The sequence below is a fragment of the Rhinolophus sinicus genome, linkage group LG06 (genome assembly GCF_036562045.2).
Source record: "Rhinolophus sinicus isolate RSC01 linkage group LG06, ASM3656204v1, whole genome shotgun sequence".
In the NCBI taxonomy this organism is placed as follows: Eukaryota; Metazoa; Chordata; class Mammalia; order Chiroptera; family Rhinolophidae; genus Rhinolophus; species Rhinolophus sinicus.
In genome coordinates, this window is record NC_133756.1 from 152,282,576 (window position 1) to 152,301,008 (window position 18,433).

General features: G+C 51.4%; 1 protein-coding gene across 9 annotated transcripts in view; it reads left to right on the plus strand.

The window, feature by feature from the left end:
* Window positions 1–18,433, plus strand: part of PRDM11 (PR/SET domain 11) — an 87,601-nt gene that overhangs the window by 57,826 nt on the left and 11,342 nt on the right. For 7 of the 9 annotated variants that reach the window (XM_074336256.1, XM_074336257.1, XM_019746432.2 and 4 more), the window contains exon 6: window positions 14,686–14,873. In XM_074336256.1, the coding sequence (XP_074192357.1) occupies window positions 14,686–14,873 (188 nt within the window). Of the gene's footprint in view, window positions 1–3,622; window positions 4,045–7,129; window positions 9,337–14,685; window positions 14,874–18,433 lie in introns of those variants that run through there. The other 2 variants (XM_019746434.2, XM_074336258.1) reach the window with 2 other exon arrangements.

An 18,433-nucleotide genomic window follows, 5' to 3' on the forward strand; every position in this document is an offset into this window, starting at 1 on the left:
CCCTTTGCATTCTGTGCTGCTGGCTTGTACTGTGTGCCGGGGCCTTGCTTGGGGGCTCTGTGGGCCGGTGTGGGAGGTCAGACTTGCCTCGTTGCCTCCTTGGTGGCCTCTCTCTGAGACTTGGCAGCAGTGACGGGTGTTTGGATCTGGGTTGGGGAGGAGGCCTCAGATGGCTGGACCCAGGGGCATAGCCACACCGTGGATTGGGCCCTTGTCAGTATCTGTGCGGTTCCATGGCCCACGGGGGCTGGGAGTTCATGCATAGAGGAGAGATTATGCTTGGAGGGAGGGCAGTTAGGGACTTTCTAAGAGGAAGCTGCTGTGTTTAAACTCAGAGGCTTTCCAAGTAAGTGAGGAGGAATTGGTTTCAGGTGGGGAGGCTGTGACGACGTCTCTGGTCTCCTTCCTTGTGGCATCACTGCTTACTGCTTACCTGTGCTCCCACCTAAGAGCCTCTGACCAGCGGGGCTGCAGTTTACTCTCCAGAGTAATTTAGGATTCATCCTCTTACCCTGTTTCCCCCAAAGTAAGACCTAGCTGGACAGTCAGCTCTAATGCGTGTTTTGGAGCAAAAATTAATATAAGACCTGGTATCATATCATATCATATATTATATAAGACCTGGTCTTACATTATAGTAAAATAAGACCGTGTCTTATATTAATTTTAGCTCCAAAAGACGCATTAGAGCTGATTGTCTGGCTAGGTCTTATTTTCGAGGAAACACAGTGGTTGTCAGGGCAGCTGTTCTCGTTTTGCCGTTTAACAGGTACAGAAGCAGAGGCACCGAGGGTCGGGCAGCCCCTGCCTTGCCTGGTGGGGACAGCGCCCTTTTCCCCTGGCCCCCTTTCACATAATCTGGTCAGCAGTGCCATGCAAGTGGCCCCAGGAAGGGGATCCACACTCCTAACTGCCTTTTTCTCCTGGGCCACTGAGTGCAGGTTAGCTCAGCACATACAATTCACTACCTCCCTGAGCACCTACTGGGAATGAGAGCCTGTACCGGGCACCCGCAGTGGGTCAGCCTGGCCTGGCCTTGCCCTCCCAGCCGTCCCCGGACTCACACCTTCCAGCATGGAAATTGCTATTTCTGAAACAGCCGTCAAATGGAGGCACAGACAATGTGCTCCAAGGGCCCAGATGGAAGTGGAGGGGGCCTTTGAGCTGAGCCTTCAGAGGGGCCAGGATCTTGATGGAGGGCACTGTGCACAAAAGCACAGAAGTGGGGACCAGGCGTCCGGGAGGCCATCAGGTGGACGGCGCAGCCCAGACCCAGGCTTGTGCTTCTGTCCCCTGTGGCTGCAGTCTGGTTCTAGGCATCAAAGGGAAGTCCGGTGGCAGGCCTTTCTGCACTGTCCCTTTCAGGACTCCAGGAGCTTTGGCTGGTAGAGCTGATTCTGTTCTACTTTTCCACCCATCTCTGATCTTTCAGCTTGGGAACAAGGCTTTACTACAATCCAAAGAAGGGGAGTCATCACTTGAACTAACTGAGCGGTCATCTGGCAGCCCAGAGATTCTGACTTACTTGGGCTGGGACTGAGCCCAGGGCCCTGGCAGTTTTTAAAGCTCTGCATAGTGACGGATGCGCCGCTAGTGTTGAGAACCACTGCTCTTAGTGCTCTTCGTGCTGCAGTGGGACTCTAAGGCCCGGAGCAGGACACGGCCATGCAGGCAGGGGCAGAGCCATCTTGGGACTTCTGGGCCAGTGTCCTTTCTGCTTGTGTGCAAGGAATCAGGTGAAGCACGGCTTCCTGAGCCTTGTGTGGGGTGGGTTCTGCTACCGCTACCTTGCCGTCATGGGATCGGTTCTGTTTCTGCTCCGAGACCCATTCTGATCAAGATGACCCCAAGGTAGTCACAGCTGCTGGGCCCTCATCTCTTTAAAGCCTCAAGGAGTGGGTTGGGGCCGGGTGTGTGATTCATTGCCTTGGAGACGACCCTCTGGTGGTAGTTGGAGGGGAAAACCAGTTCATTCCGAATCCTCCTCCCCCCTTAATGTACAGCTGCCGTTTGCACAGCTTTCTCATTTGCAGACATCTTCTCTTGCACTGTCACAGCCGAGGGTCTTACAGATGATCAAATAGTCAGTTTCTTCAAAAACATCAGTGGTGGGCCAGGAAGAGAATGGGCACCCACATAATGAGTGTGGACTTTACGGCAGCCCTGTTAGGTGCTCTGCATTCATGAAATCAGTGGTGTATGACCAGGGGCTCTGTTTTGCCCCCGGGGGTATTAGGCTGTGCCTTCAGACATGTTTGGTTGTCACAACTCTGTGGGTGGATGCTACTGGGTTCTCTTGGGCAGAAGCCAAAGATGCTGATAAACCTGCGATACTGCCCAGGGCGCCCCTCCCCCACTAACAAGGAATTTTTCAACCCCAAATGCTAATAGTTGTGAGATTGAGACACCTCTGCATGCAGGCCTCCTGGCAGCCCTGGGAGGTGGCACTAGAATCACCACCCTTGTTTTACAGAAACGGGTTTGCAGAGGAGACTCAGACTCTAGTCCTGGGTCTGTCTGAGTTCAAGGCCCAGGTCTCTGCCTTCCTCTCCCGCCTCCTGGGCTGTGGTGTTGTGAGTGGGCCGGGGGGAGGTGAGAGCTGAAGGGTCTTTGTGCCCCTGGCCTCTCGCCATGGTTTCAGCAACAGCCATAGGCGTGAATCAAATCCCAGGTCTGCCTCCATAACCTGGCTTCCTCTTTTGGGTGGACCTCTTGGCACTAGTTAAAGGGTAGACAGAACCACACTGTGAAGATACTGAGTTCCAGAACCAGAGCAGGTGCCAGGCCAGAAGAGGGGAAGGGCCGCACTGTCCCCTTGCCCAGAGGCCCTGGCTGTTCTGCAGTTGGAAGCCGAGGTCACTCCTGGTCTCCATCGAAGTAGAATTGTCTGCTGATGGGCGCTTGTGGGTTCCTCCCATTCTACCCAGGAGCTTCAAAAAAACCACAGCAGCCTCCCCCCAAAAGAGCTGCTGCCAGCCAGTGCTCCAGTTGGAGGGAAGTCTGCCCACACCCAGAGGTGGGGCCGTGGTGGGGACTTGAGGGTGGGGATAGAGAAGGGAGCCACAGGACAGAATAAGCTCTCTGTGACCCTCCCCTAATTCTGGGCATCCCCCGCGAGGCCACACACCTCGGAAGGCCACCGTGAATAGTCTCCCTGTTTAAGTATTCTTACCCCAAGCCATTTATAGCAGCGATGGCCTAATCCTAACCCCAAGAAGTATCCTTTGTTCCTTTTTAGGGCTTTAAAGCTCTGTTACTCCTTGTGCTTTTCCCTCCTGAGTAACAATCCCCCAGGTTGGTGTGGTTGTTCCAGATGGGGAGAGTGGGCTGGGAGAGGCTGAGTGAACTGCTCTGGCTGGCACGGCTGGTCAGAGGTAAGGCAGGGCCTGAAAGCAGAGGCAGTGGACGCAGTCCGGTGCTCCCAGCCACGCGCCGTCTCGCTTCTTTCCTTCCGAGGAGTAGTGGCAAGGACCTCTCAGGAGGAGGCGGGTGTGGTGGTGGTGAGTGGGCAAGGGCGCCCAGGTGCCTCCTGCCCCCCAGCTGGGGGCCTGCGTTAGGAAGGAGGACCGCCCGCATTGACGGTCATTTACCCAATTGTGCTTTGTGGGATATTCAACCCAAGGAATGTGGCGCCCCTGGCCGAGCGTAAGCGGAAGCCCAAGTTCTCCAAGGAGGAGCTGGACATTCTGGTCACCGAGGTGACCCGCCACGAAGCGGTTCTCTTTGGGAGGGACACCATGCGGCTGTCCCATGCCGACAGGGACAAGATTTGGGAAGGCATAGCTCGGAAAATCACCTCCGTCAGCCAGGTCCCCCGCTCCGTCAAGGATATTAAGCACAGATGGGACGACATGAAACGGAGGACCAAGGACAAGCTGGCCTTCATGCAGCAGTCCCTGTCGGGCCCTGGGGCCGGGGGCCGGGCCCCCGCCATCGTGCTCACTGCCCACGAGAGGGCCATCGAGTCCGCGCTGCTCACAGCCCGCTCCGGGCACCGCTTCCCCCGGGCGGAACTGGATGGCACCGACAGCCCTTCGACCAGCTGTGAGTACCACTTGTGCCCCCTTCCCAGGCTCCTCCTCGGCGACTTCCCGTTCACTTGCCTTCTCCTTCTCTCTTCTGTCCCTCTCTGTCTCGCCCATCTTTCCAAGTCTTCCCTCCTTGTCCCATTCTGTCTTCTCCACCCCTTTCCGTTCATTCATTCTAGAATATTTCCTGAACACTGCGCCAGGAGTTGTGCTGGGAGCTGGGAAGACAGAGTTGTGTATAAAACCTACACCAGCCCTGCTCTTGGGAAGTTCCTAGACTCGTGGGAATAGACAAACTTTAAGTAAATAATTGTATAAGGGAATCTGTAATGAAGGATGAAGGACCAGTACAGGGAGTTCTGAGGGCGGACCTCATGGGTGTGTGACCTGTGCCATCGCTCGGGACCCTGAGCTCACAAGGGCTTTGTGCGGGGTTAGATGCTCTGTGGGTCCCTTCTTGAAACTCTTAATAGTTTATGAACAAGGCGTCCTGCATTTGCATGTTGCCTGTGGCGCTGCAAATGATGTAGGAGCCCTTTCTGAAAGCGAGCAGTGGTGGAACAGGCTCTCCTCCGGGGGCTGGGGAAGGCTCCCGGGAGTGACAGTTGAACTGAGATGCAAAGGGTGAGTAAGAGTTAACCAGGCCGGTGGCTGCGTGGGGCACAGACAGGGGAGGGGAGGGGAGGGGAGGAGAGCGCCTTGCCTTGCAGGCTGAGAACAGCATGTACAAGGCCCCGCATCAGGAAGGCGCTTGGCACGTTCCAGGAACAGAGAGGAGCCAGGGAAGCCCAATGGAGCAGGCGAGGGGGAGGGGGAGGGGGCGTGAGAGGAAGCCAGCCAAGTCTTCAGGGCCCAGGCCACAGAAAGATCAGTTTCTCTGTCTCTGTCTCTTCCTAACATCTTTCTTTCTGTGTTGTTTCCTGCACTTCTGTGCCACGCTCACTGCCTTCTCCCACTTCTCTCTGCAGTCGGCTTCTTGCTGTCTGCCCCGCGGCTCTCTCTAGTGGTCCCTGGGCCCCCTCCCCATCCGTACTGCCCCCATGTCCCCCTCTTCTCTCTCAGCACTTGCTTTCCTCTTTCCCCTATGCTTCCTGTGTCTCAGGACAGATTTTGCTCCCAGGGGCTGGGGTGCGGGATCTCCTGGCTCAGCCGGCAGTAGTTCTTGCTGGGACTGTAGTTCTGGTTGGGCTTACCAGAAGGGGGAGCAATTGAGGCCTTTCTGTGCTGGGGCTGCACCCCTTTGGGCTCTGCTTCTGCACACACCCGCTCTCGGCCCACAGTTCCAACTGGAGGCCATCTGGCCTCTGAGAGACTGAGCAGGGCAGGACAGCTCGAGGGAAGCCGGCCACTGGCCAGCCCGTGAGAAGGTGGTTCGCACAGACCCAGCCTTCCCTTCCCAGGCCCCTTGCCATTGGGATCTGCTAATTTCCTGTTTGGCTGGGGCTCCTGACAGGTGGCCATTCAGACTCAGGTTTTCAGGACTGGGAAGGAATATGGAGACCGTCTACTCTGACTTCCTTGTTACCCAGATGAGGAAGCATCTAAGCTCCAGAAACAGAGGTGGTCCCAGAACCAGGACTCGAACCCAGATCTGCCAGCTCCCAGTGTGTCAGTGTTTTACTAAATTTCGGGACGATTCCACCCAATTATTAGAAAAAGAAGGGGGCCCAGCACCCAGTAAAGTCCATTCCTAAATCCTGCCCTGCTCACCCTCTATCTCTCCGAGACTGAAGGTAATGAGGTTACCAAATGTCACCTGGGCTGGGCAGGGGGCCCAATGTCCTCCTCTGAAGGCTGAGCCAGCCCTCCCTTTCCTTCCCCGCCAGTCGACCAGCTGTTACAGCACTTGGCCGGCTGCTCCGTAGAATGAGGCCCTGGAAGGGAGGGAGCAGCATCACCCCAACCCTGCCTGCTCCTTCCAACCCTGCCACTCCAGAATGGGACTCCCCAGTTCTCAAGGAATGGCTGCTATCCCACTAGGAGGGGTCACAAGGCACTAGGCTCTTACTGTGCCGACCCAAGTGAGACCTGGAGGCCCTTGGGAGGCATTGGGCTAAGGGCCAGAAGAAATCTGTCTGTCTTCCCATCACCTCCCCTGGGGCTAACCCGTTCTGAATTCAGCCTCTCAGGTACAGGCAGGGACGATATGCCTGTCAGTAGGGTCAGCCTATATATATTTTACTCCGGCCTTGAGAATCAGCGCATAACCGTGACCATAAGCGATCCGAGCCCGTGAGCAGGGGCTGGGCCTCTCCATGTGACTAACTGCAAGCAGCAGTCTGTCTGATGGTCCCTGCATGCCATCAAGTGCTCTTGGGTTGGAGCGATATGTCTGCCCTCACTTTGTGGGGCCAGGAAGGGTGTCAGGGCTGGTTGCAGAGGTAGATATCCTGCTCAGCACCATCTGGGCTTGTCTGTTCTGGCACCATCCCTTGCTTCCCTTCTCCAGCCTGTCAATATCCTGCCCTCCCCACCCCCCCCACCCCGCCCCCAACAGTGACTTAACGTTGCAGATTCCAGCAAGGCCACAAGGTGGCGCCACGCAACTCAGAAATTGCCTCATGGAGGCTGGAACTTAGAGCGGCATCCCAGTACCTTTTGGCAGGTGTCCCTCTGTCATCTCTGCCACCTGCCTTTGCATCTGTTCTCTGTGTAGTCTTCTTAACAACCCTGTTAGGTGGGCAGGTGGTTGGGGAAATAGACAGAGCAGTGAATATCTTTGCTTTGCAGAAACTGAGTCACAGAGAGATGAAGAGAACGATTGGGTTGACATGTCATCACTGACACTGAGGTCCCCAAGTCCCCTGACCTGAGCTCTCTCACACTAGACTGTCACTGTTCCTGTGAAAGGAAAGCAACCTGGCACTGCTTGTGCTCACATCTCTTCCCAGGGGTGCCTGGCCTGCACATCTCAGGGGTTTGGGGAGCAGGTGTTTCTTCATGGGTGCGTGGACAGTGGACGTGTGCCAAACTAGGCTGAGGTGTGACAGGGGAGGGGGATGCTAGGGTAATTTTTTTGGGGGGAGGGTGAATCCAAGCCCAGGGCTGCCCCCTTTCTCCCTGTTGTAATCATTTGCCCTTCATTGTTTCTGTCCCCCAAGATGATGAAGATGAGGAGGCCCCTGGGCCCTCGCGGCAGCCTCTGCGGGTGCCCATGCAGCGGTCACTGGAAGAAGAGGCCCGCCTGGCCAGGCCCACCCTGCTCCGCTCCTCCTCCTCCTCAGACCAGTCCGAGACGGTGGGCCCCAAGCCAGAGACCCTGCCCCGGCCCTCGCCTCAGGCCCAGGCCACCTGCAGGACCCCTCGGCCGCACCCCAACCCACCCAGCATGGGCCTTGACTGGCAGCTTCTCCACGCCCACACCCAGCAGACTGAGATGTTCCAGCAGTTCTGCCAGCAGCTGGTGACCGTGCACCGGGACATGGCAAGCAGCATGCACGTCATCAGCCAGGCCATGGCCGAGCTGACCAGCCGCATCGGTCAGATGTGCCAGACGCTGACAGAGATCCGGGATGGGCTTCAGGCATCGCAGCGGGGGCCGGACGGGGCCGCCCCCGTGGGCTCTACCCCCCAGGCCGAGGCTCCCCCAACACCAGTCCCAGCACCAGTCCCCACACGGACTACCAGGTCTCGGAAGAGAAAGCACAATTTCTAACCCGGCCGGTGTGCACAGGGAGGAAGAGAGCTGGCGGAGGGTGTCGGGCCTCGAGACGGGCCAGTCTCATGTCCAGGACTGATAACCCTTATGGGATATTGGGGGGACTGTCGTCTCCTCACCGAGTGCAGGCCAGCTGCCCTGTGCTCTAGCAGAGCATGTATTCAGCCCCACTCTCTCATCTTTGGCAGATGCTCAAGATTCAGGAAAAGCTCCCTGCTTGATGCGTGCTTGGCCTGGAGGGTCAGCCTCCTTTTGGTCTGCACCCTCTGGCAGCAGGTCTTGCAGGGAAGAGGGGAACAAGCATGAGGAGCATCCGAATGGAATCCTGCTTTCCATCCTCAGGGCTGCTGTGTCAGCCTCCCAGGCCCTAATTCTACTGCTTTTGAAGGGGGCAAGGCCTGAGGATGGGCAGGTGGAGCTCAGCCCTTCCAGGAGGGGTCTGTCCTCCCTTCCCCCAGGGCCATGGCCCTGGCAGGTGGTGCCCCTGCCTTGGCCTTCTGCTTGCCCTCCTGTGTGCGTGTGCTCAGCTGCTGTGCTTGCCTTTTGTGGAGTGGGAAGAAGAATGGGATGACGTCGGAGGAAGGAGAAGACGACCTGGCGTTCTTAGCGAGAGCACTGGATGCTTTCCCTGCACTGCAGGTGTGCGATCTCAGTGGGTTCTCAGGACAGCCGAGAGGCAGCCAAGTCGGGTATTATTATCCTCATGATTGCCATTATCATCTGCATTTCATAGATGACAAATGACACAGCAGTTGGGGGCGGGGAGGGGGGGAGCAGGACTGGAAGCCAGGTCTGTGGATTTTTCGGCTCCCCTGTGGGAGGCCAGATCTGGAGTTGGGAAGGGTATTGCTCCTTGCCTGCCCTGCCTCAGCTCTCCTGAGTGCCAGTGGGGGGGCAGCAGCAGCAGTTAGAAGGTGAGTCCGCTCACCCTGCCCTGGCATGAAGGCTGACAGCCAGTGGCTGGGGAGAGGCAGGGCCCCAGTCTCAGGATCCAGAAGGAGACCCCTCCTCTGGCTTCTAAAAGAACCCAGAGCCCAGCAGGGCTCCTGTCCATTCCAGGTTCCAGCATGCCTCGCCTCTGCTTGCTTGGGCTGCATACGCATTTTCTACACAGATCTGTAGCTTCATGTTTCGTTTTGGAGTGTGGGGAGAGAGCCAGGTTCTTAGAGTTAAGGAGGGAGGTGGGGGTGGCAGATGCAAGCTTAGCTTTGACATGGGTGCAGCTCAGCTCTGTGTCTTCTTTGCTCCCTGGCCTAAGGCTGACCCTGGCAGAAACTCTCATACCCCAGCCCCCCACCCTCCCACACCTGCCTCCAGAGCCATAGTGGGGCTCAGAGGACTGCTATGCCCAGTGCCTGCCTGGCCGTTCCTAGAGTGCTGCTTCTAAACCCAGACCGAGCTTTGTCCCTTGTAGGGAGACTGGAGGGCAACTGCATTGTCCCCGTGGCCTTGGCTTCATCTCCTCATTCTGTGGTTCTTTGGGGGTTCCCGCTCCCCCAAACTGACCACTCACTCCCCTGTCCAACGGCCCAATGGCTTGATTATTGCCTGGCATTGCCCGGCTCTTCGATGCTGGAATCAAAGATTGCCTTCCCAAGTATTTTTGTTAAGATGGCAATAAAAAGAAATTGATCTCACACTTGGAACACACCCAGTCTCCAGGATCTTTCTTTGGTCTGTATTCTCTTTCTTTGCTTCCTGTGAACATCTCAAGGCCCCCAAAGCAGGGGTTAGATGACTAAGGGAAAGCGTGCTGGCGAGAGGGGCTCAAGTGCCCCTGGCATTTCCCATAAGCTCTCAGATGCCCTCTATTCAGCACCACGCAAGGCCCTTAGAGGAAAGGAAAGGAATTGATGGACTGAGGGAGACACAGCATCCACATATGAAACCATTCTGCTACATTTAATTTCTCTGCACATCAAAAGTGAGATGTTGCTAAATGAATTTTACCTTTTATTCCCCAAAAGTAAATTAGGGGTCCTGGAAAAAAAAATCACCGTTTCCGGCAGGAGACTCCAGAAGGGTGAGGGGCTATCCATTTGCCATGTACCTCAGGGAGTACTGAGGCATGAGCTTTCTTTGGATACCTCCCCACTGATCCAGGTATCTCTGTCATAGGCAAGGCCCTGCCCACCTAGAGTTGAGGCTTCTCAAAGTAACTGAAGCAGCTTCCTCTGGCTTCTCTTGGGGGGTCTCCTCAGCAGGGAGGGGGCCTCCTAACAGGCACATTGCCCTGGCTTACTGCCAGTCGCACAGAGAGGTTCTCCCAAGCAGGAAACCCCCAAGTCCTGATCAGGGATTCATCCCCATTCTGGAAGGTTCCAGCCTGCCTTTGATCTCTTGGAATCTGGGTCATCCTTTGCCGTTCTTGGTCAAAATATCATGGCCGTGGAAATCAAGATAATCGATTTCCAGGAGATGCAGAGATGCTGTGAAACTGAGCCTGGCGTCTTTGCCATCAAAGTCAAGGTACTAAGCAGTGATGGCTGGCCTCTCTGGGTCTGAGGAGTGAAGGGGTCAATTTGAAAGCAGAGGGGACAGAGAGATGAAAACACTGGTCAACTTCAGATGGAAAAGATTTCAGTTTCTTTTTCTTGGCTTGAGTGGAGATTGTGGGGCTAGCACATCAAAACAGGAAGGTGAAATGGGGCCAGTGGATGGAAATGAATGGGCAGCCAATTTCAACCTGAGATAGGGAAGTCCCTTCTAAGAGTCTGAGGCCTCCAGCCATGCCAAGGACCAGCTGGGTGATGTTTTATCCGAAACCAGATGAATGCATGACCCAAAGACCCTCGCAGCCCGAGACCCAAATGCATGTGGGAACACAGAGTCCAACCTCTCCTCGGTCAGTCTTTTCCCATTTCTGCCTCTGTGACCAGTGCAGCTTCCTTTCCATCGGAGGCATATACCCCCTGAGCAGGAGTGTCTGCGCCTGGGCTTTGTCTTTCCCCTGCAATAAAATGGACACCCCGTGGGTTATTTTCTCACTTGGGTTGGAATTGGTAGTCATTTCCTGACCCAGCCGTAAAATATGGTGCATTTGATAAGACACAGTGGTTAAGGTCTGAGATGTGTGCTCTTAGTGTCTTATCTATCCAGCACCCAAAGTTAGTGAAGAGGTCAGAATAAAAAACAATGCATTCTCATCATGAAAGATTCAGTCCATAACACACCCTCCCACACCACCCACCCCTTGGATTGCTTCAAAGGTCCCCAACTCTGTGGCTGTGATTTGGAAATGCTATCAAAGGAGCACTGACATTTGCAGAGCAGCCTGTGCTAGGCATTTTCTACTTCCCTTCTGACTTCTCTCCGACGAGATAGTGACTGGAGACTCAACAAATAGAAAGATTGTCACTCCCTGGAAGCTTTATGTGCCAGGGAGGGCTCTTGCTCACCTGTGGCCATGGAATGGGACCGGCATGGTCCTTCATAAAGGGATTGTCGTGTAGGCATGGAAGGGTTCTGGGAGTGGATCAAGCCATGGGGTGTTACTGTGGAATACTTAAAAGGGCAAGACCTGATTAGAGGTACAGTAATTGGTGTTGGGATTTACCTGGCTCCACTTAGCTTTGCCTCAGAAATTATTTAGCGTCAACATCTTCTCAGGGGACTGGGTTGTTATGATTCACTGAGAGTTGCCGTATGGATCATATTGCAAATACCAAGTTTCAAAACAACCAGATGTTGAACAAATTCTGATCTGTCTTTGAAGCTACTTTGTGATGGGTACAAAGGTTTGGGGTTCTCTTCCTAAATATTGATTATTTGGGGGTAGGAAAACACCAGCAGGTGGAAAGGGAAATCGAATCTTTCTAAACCTTCGACGTACTTTAGAAGTTGCTCTTTAGCATAAATCCCTGATAGTTACACGTTCCTCATCTCTTTTTCTCTTAAAGTTGAGTGCCAGGGAAAAAAATTCCAGTCTTTAGAGCTTGATGGCTGTTTAGAAACTGAACAAAGAGAAGCCTGTATTCTTTCCTTATATCCTGTGATGCAAGTGAATCTTGTGAGGAAAAAGATAAATGAATGGTTTGCCTTCTGTATCTGGGTGTAGGAAAGTTTGGGTCGACCTCAGTTCTGTTCAATGCTACCTGCAAGGTTGATGAATTTTGGATGTCAAATGCAAGACTCACATTAAATTGAGCACTGGAAAATATTTTGCACATTCAGAAGATATCTCAGATATGGAAACAAGGCAAGACTCTTGCAATTGGAGAGTTGAGATTGGGTAGTATTCATTTGGAGACTTCTCTGGGCCAAGGGTCTTCTTTTCCTTTTCCCTGAGTTCTTTGTTAATAACATCATGGCTGGGTGTCCGAGGTCACAGTATTGTCTCCACAGTTCAGGGAGACCAACCCTCATGTTGGATGCTGACGAGAACACAAGATGCATTAGGGCTAAGATCCTGGACAAAAGCAAGTTCTGGGGCTCTAAATGCCATAAATCTTGCACATCCAACACCCTCCGAGTGGAGCTCATGACTCACTTCTCTCAAAGGGGTGAAGCAGCCAAAGCTAGTGTTTGTTCTTCCGTCCTCCTTGCTCTTACACCCCACTCCCCAGGGTCTGCTACATCCTGTTGTCATAGTAGGTCCGTAGGCTCGAGTGGTCCCCCTCGTAAGGTCACAGCCTCCTCCAGGACTGAGCAGGGCAGAGTGCACAAGGAACTGTCCAGAGAAGGGGCAGGAGGTATGTGAGGGGTGCTATGCCTGGGGCACTGGGAATGTAGATTCGAAATGCTGCTGGCTGCTGTCACTGCCACCACTGCCACCCCGTACTAGAACCGGCGTTAGACGTCTTTTCTTTTTTCAGGGGTGGGAGTGGGAGTAACAGTAATAATTGCTTATTAAGGAAAACATGGAAAAGTACAGAAAATTACAAAGAAGTCAATCCACCTGTAATGGATAATCACCATTGAAACACTGGTATATTTCCTTCAAGTAGTTTGCTGAGGCTCGTTTTTAAAGCATGATTGGAACCATAATATAAATAGCTTTTAGACCTATTGTCCTCACTGTGCATTATATCAGAACCATTTTTCCATGTCATGACCAATCCTTTGAAACCGTTTTTCTATAGATGAGTAACATTCCACCGTACAAATATACCACGGTTTATTAAATCATTTCTCTGTATTAGACGTTTCAATGTTTTGGCTTTTGCACTATTCTGAACAGTATATAGGCAGCATGGTGGTATGCAGGGCTTGTGTTCTTGGTCCACGTTTTAGGGTTCTTTTCTAATAAATTTTTCAAAATTGTGGCAAAGACACATAACAAAATTTACCCTTTTAACCATTTTTAAGTATACAGTTCAGTGGCATTAAGTATAGTCACCACCATCCACCTCCAGAACTTTTTTCATCTTCCTCAGCTGAAACAATAGCCATGAAACACTAACTCCCCATTACCTGCTCCCGCCCCCCAGCCCCTGTCACCCAACCATTCTCCTTTCTGTGTCTATGAATTTGATAACTCATACAAGTACCTCCTCTTTGTGGAATCATACAGTATTTGTCATCTCATGACTGGCTTATTTCATTTAGTACGTGTCTTCAAGGTCCATTCATGCAGCATATGTCAGAATGTCCTTCTTCTTATGGCTGAATAATATTCCAGGGAATGTATAGACCGTATTTTGTTTATCAAATTCATCCAGTACTGGACAGTTGGGTTGCTTCCACCTTTTGACTATTGTGAATAATGCTGATGAACACAGATGTACAAATACTTGTTCGAGTTCCTGTTGCCAATTATTTCCCAAGGGGTTGGGCCAGTTTATTCACCACCGTTACCACCATGAATATGAAGGCTCTTTTCTCGCCACCTTTCCCAATACAGATAGCATTTAAAAAAAATGTTGTGCCAATGAGATAATGTGCTACTTTGCATTTCTTATTAATGATGCTGAATACTTTTCATGTGTTCATAACCTGTTTGGATGTTTTCTGTGAATTATTGTTTTCCCCGGACTGCTCCTAATATAATACTTTGGACTTCACCAGTCAGACAGACTTTGATTTCCTTACTGGCTTTTGAGACAAATCATAGCATAAGGAAAAGAAGTTTATTTTTGACTGCAAATTTCCTAGACGCTGGTGTGGCACCAAACCCTAAAACTCCACATATTTTCCTCTTGCCCTTTTGATATGTCCTCATCCACTTCGATGCAGATGTTATGTCATCTCAGCTTTTGGACCGTTAGAATTGTCATTTCAGGGAGAATGGATGAGGGCCATCGATTCTGAGGGTTTGACAGAACTTTAAAGGTTATCTGGACATTGCTGAACATGCCCACACAGGAGCCATGAGTTCTAGTGGGAAAAGCACAGACCTCAAAGCTCTATCTCCCATTTATTAGCTATGTGACCTTGGGCAAGTCACTTAGCTTCTCAAAGCCTCAGTTTCCTTACCTTAAAATAACTTAGATTAACCAGTGGTTGCTAACTTTTCCTTGCCTCTTATTTACCTTCTCTTCTATTTACCTGCTATTTGAAAAGATTTTGATCTTTAGTATTTATTAATTGACCTCTTGGTCACCATGGTCGCATGGATTATTTCTGCTACTGAAAGCGGTTCAAGGACCCCATCCTCACCACCATCAGAGGCCTGCGGGTGTCAGGGGATCCCTGTGGTTAAAAGTTGGTGGGCAGTAGACAGGATGATCTCTCAGTTTTCCAATGTCCTTTACATCTGGCGTTGAATCTTGTATTTAGTAGAACCTGGGAGTTAGGCAAGGAGGTAGTCATTTCCAGTCCCAGAAAACTGAGAGTCTTAAAGATTCAGAGATTTGCTCAAGGTCACACAAAACAGTGGTATTGAGACAAGGGAACTGGCTCTAGCTGGCATTCCTTTCCTCGGCAGGGCAGCTACCCTGGACACTTTTGCACATGTCCACGTGCTCTAACCACCATCACTGGACCAACACCGTGCCCAGCACCAGCAGGCACTCACCAAGGTGTGGCCCATGCATTCTCACCTGTCCCCCTCGCCCCCAGGTACGTGGTCATCTCCCGGGAGGAGAGGGAGCAGAACCTGTTGGCATTCCAGCACAGCGAGCACATCTACTTCCGGGCGTGCCGGGACATCCGGCCCGGGGAGCGGCTGCGGGTCTGGTACAGCGAGGACTATATGAAGCGCCTGCACAGCATGTCCCAGGAAACCATCCACCGAAATCTGGCCAGAGGTGAGTGCGCACCCTGGAGGTGAGGGCCACGCCCGCCGCCGCCCAGCCCCTACAGAGGCCGGGAATGCTTCTCTCGGAGCATCCTAAGAAAACCAATGGGAAATAACTATGTCAGCAATGGGGAGACCCAGAGAGACTCAGATGAACAGAAGGTCCAGGTCTGAGCAGCAGCTCTGGGCTGGGCAAGGTCTCCAGCAACACAGTGTGTTCTCCTCCCTAAGAAACAGTCTCAGAAACTCTATTACAGACATTTCAGAGTATCAGGGGAAGAGACAAGTCCCCAGAGCCAAGTACATGAGTTCAATCAAAATTGATCCTATTCTCTCCCCCCCACCACCACCAAATTGATGGAGAGATGTTATAAACTGCTACTGCTGCAATAATAGGTAACATTTACTAAGGACTTAATGTGTGCTAAGCAGGCGTTCTACAGTGTCCCACGTAACCATGACAACAGTAGTACCTTCCCGGTGCTGAGTTAGCTGGGTAATAGAACACATTTAGAGCAGTATCTATGTTGACCATTGTAAGCCCTGAATTGTAGACTTTAATACTAACGGCCCCATGTGGATTATTATCTGCATCTTATAAACGTAGAAACAGCATTGGAGAAATACAGTGACTCACCCAGGGTCACATGGCTAGGAAGGGCAGAGCTGGGTTTCTAACCCATAACTGTCGAGTCCAGGCTCTAAACTCTAACCTAATAATGTTATATGGCCTCCCAGACAAAATTAGTTTCTTCCCTGCTTCCTCCTGGTCTCATTCCTAGAAGTTATAATGATATGTTGTAAAAAAAAAAACCAGAAGAACAATGTCTGTTAGAATGAGAAGGTTGGAAGGTGACCTTAGGTGTGGGTAGTGGCCTGGTGGGTGAGATGTCCATCCAGGCTCCATTTTCATGAGTCATTTGAGAGTGATTCTAAATACTCTCCAGCCCCTCGCCCTTTGCCTCTTTACTCCATCCTCGGCCTGGCCAGGGTAAACTGGTACATTCAGGTCCTTCTTTCCATGGGAACTTCCTTGCACTAAACCCACACGTCCAAAGACCCAGAGTCCATCTGGTCCCAGGAAACAAAGCTATACCCAAGCCCTAACGTATCATATTCCTGCTCAACCTTCTTCTTGGAAATAAAGTTGCATTTGAAATATGAGTGGAGAAGATGAAAAGGGGGTGGGAGTGATCCACTGAAATTAAGTTATCTTTAAAAACAAAACAGAACAAAGCAGGTTGTGGACATTGAGTGCACAGCGGCTGCCTGACTTGGTAAAAGGTATCTGGTGATTGGATGGGCAGTGAGAGGAGACCCAGTAGATATACTCGTCTCTTATCTTCTTCGGATCTGGGGGTTGAGTCCATGCTGATTTCACTTGGGAAGGCATGTTTCCATGATGAGATTCCGATGGTTTCCATTTGACCTCAGGAGATGCCTTCTGTAAAAGCATCTGATACATAGTAGATGCTCAATAAATCTTTGTCGAATGGATAAAAGAAGAAATGAATGAAGACAGCCAAGAAGTCGCCAAAAGAATCATACCACCAGAAGAAAAGAAAACCAAGAGAAGTCATATCTGAGGACACAGGTTCCATCCCTTGGCCATAATTTTTTTGAATTCTTCTGGATTTGTAATGTCCTTCCCCCCCCCCCCAGTGCCTTCTCCAAAGCACCTCAAGATGTGTCACCCTCAGAGAGCCCTGAGACCCAAGAGGAAGGAATGCTCAGAGGAGGGAGTGAGCTTTCAGGTTCAAAGGAGGGTGGCAACAGACTTGAAATGAGATACACCAAGGCATGTGAAGATACAGGAGGAAGGAGGGTCTATTCCTGGCCAGGCTGAGAAGTAGGGAACAGGAAGGAAACTGAAAACCACTATGGGGCAGGGTCTGAGCAGTGGCTGTGCTTAGTTCTGAAGCCATTGGGAGCAGTTATGGAGCTCAATGGCCTTTGGACATGTGTCTCTATAGTCTGTACTTTTGGCAAACTCTGGAAATGGGTAGTGGTATCTTAGTCTGTGTGCCAGTCCTGCTCTGGGCGGGGATCCCCCACCTTCAGTCACTTAAGGTCTTGCATGGAAGGAGGCATCTTCATAATTGGAGGCTGGAGCGCTGATAAAGGCCAGAGCATGAGTTATTCGTTCTTTTTAAGTAGGGGCATTAGTTGGAGCCCAGAACTGCTTCCTGAAGCGAGTATAAATTATTCCTTTGTGGTTATCTTTTAAGAATAGGGTACATCTAACGCGTATAGTCAAAGAATTTATGTTATTTGATCGACTTTGAGTCATTAATTTACTTTGTGGTGTTTCCCTCCATGTTGTATGGAGGCTTTAGACTCAATTTCATAATGCTTAAAGGTCTTTTGTGACCCATGGATTTTTCTGGAAGCCTGGAGTCCAAAGAGGCCTCTTGCTCATCCTGGGACATTCGAATTATCTGGACTCTGAGCAGAGAGGCAGGAGGAATCCCTGGTGATGAGTGGCCTTGAGCTCCAGTTATCCTCAGCTGTTTGCTGCCTGATTGGTCTGCTAGAAAGTGAAAGGGCAGACGTTGACTTTTAGAGATTCTGAATGGACAAGTGTCACATCTGATCTGTATAAATATGTTGCATTTTTAAAAAGTTCCTTTCATCACCTATTTCGCCCCTCAAATGTGTGGAGCCACATTGCGTGGAGCCACCTCAGTTTCGGGAGCCTTAGAGATAAGGTCGTTCCCTAAGCATTCATGTGAAGACACAAAAGGGGGGTCCTGAATAGGTTACTTGCTTTTGTGCTGCTACCTTCAGGAAAGCTGGAGTCATACATGGACCAGGGCACAGCAGCCCATGCCAGCTGTGGGAAGCCTTGGCCACTGCGTGGGTCATCTGGATTGCACATGGCAATGTCTTAGCCTTCGCTCAGAGGCCTTTCACAAATGCAGTGATCAGAAGCCTAATTGCAACATATATTCAGGTTATGCCTTTCCTTAGAGTTACAGCTCCCAGGGTCCACCCCAGATCTAGGAAGTCTGAGATTCTCTAGCACCACAGGCTGCTGTCAGGAACTTCTGAGGCTCCCCCTTAGCAATCTGTCCTTCCAGGCAGCATTTGCACTTCTGCAGTCATCCATGAAACTGTTGGTTCTTTTAAAGAATTGGGCTAAAATAATTTACTGTTGGGGAGCTCACCAAAGTTTTTTGAAGTCATTTACATGATCGAAAGAAAAAAAGGAAATGTTCTTTGCATCGTTAGGTAAGGAAACAGCTATATTTTGAGAATGCTTTGGGTCAATATGGTCACGTTGTTCTTTATCTTGTCGGAGGCTGCCATCTTGGAGCCCACAGCAACTGTAGGATTCTCTATCTTCCATTGTCTTTCTGCCTTAGTTGTCAGTGAGAACCTCAGAGGTTCAGGTCATGCTTTCTCACGTACTCCTAGTCTTCTGGTTACTGGGAGAATTAGAAAGGACAGTTGCCATAAGTGGACTTTGCCCTAAGTGGGCTGTCTCCAGAGTGAAGGAGGAGGAAGGAGTGGGACTCGGTGTTTTGTGTGTACCTTTTACCAAGTCGAAGCAGCCATCTTCTAATTGCT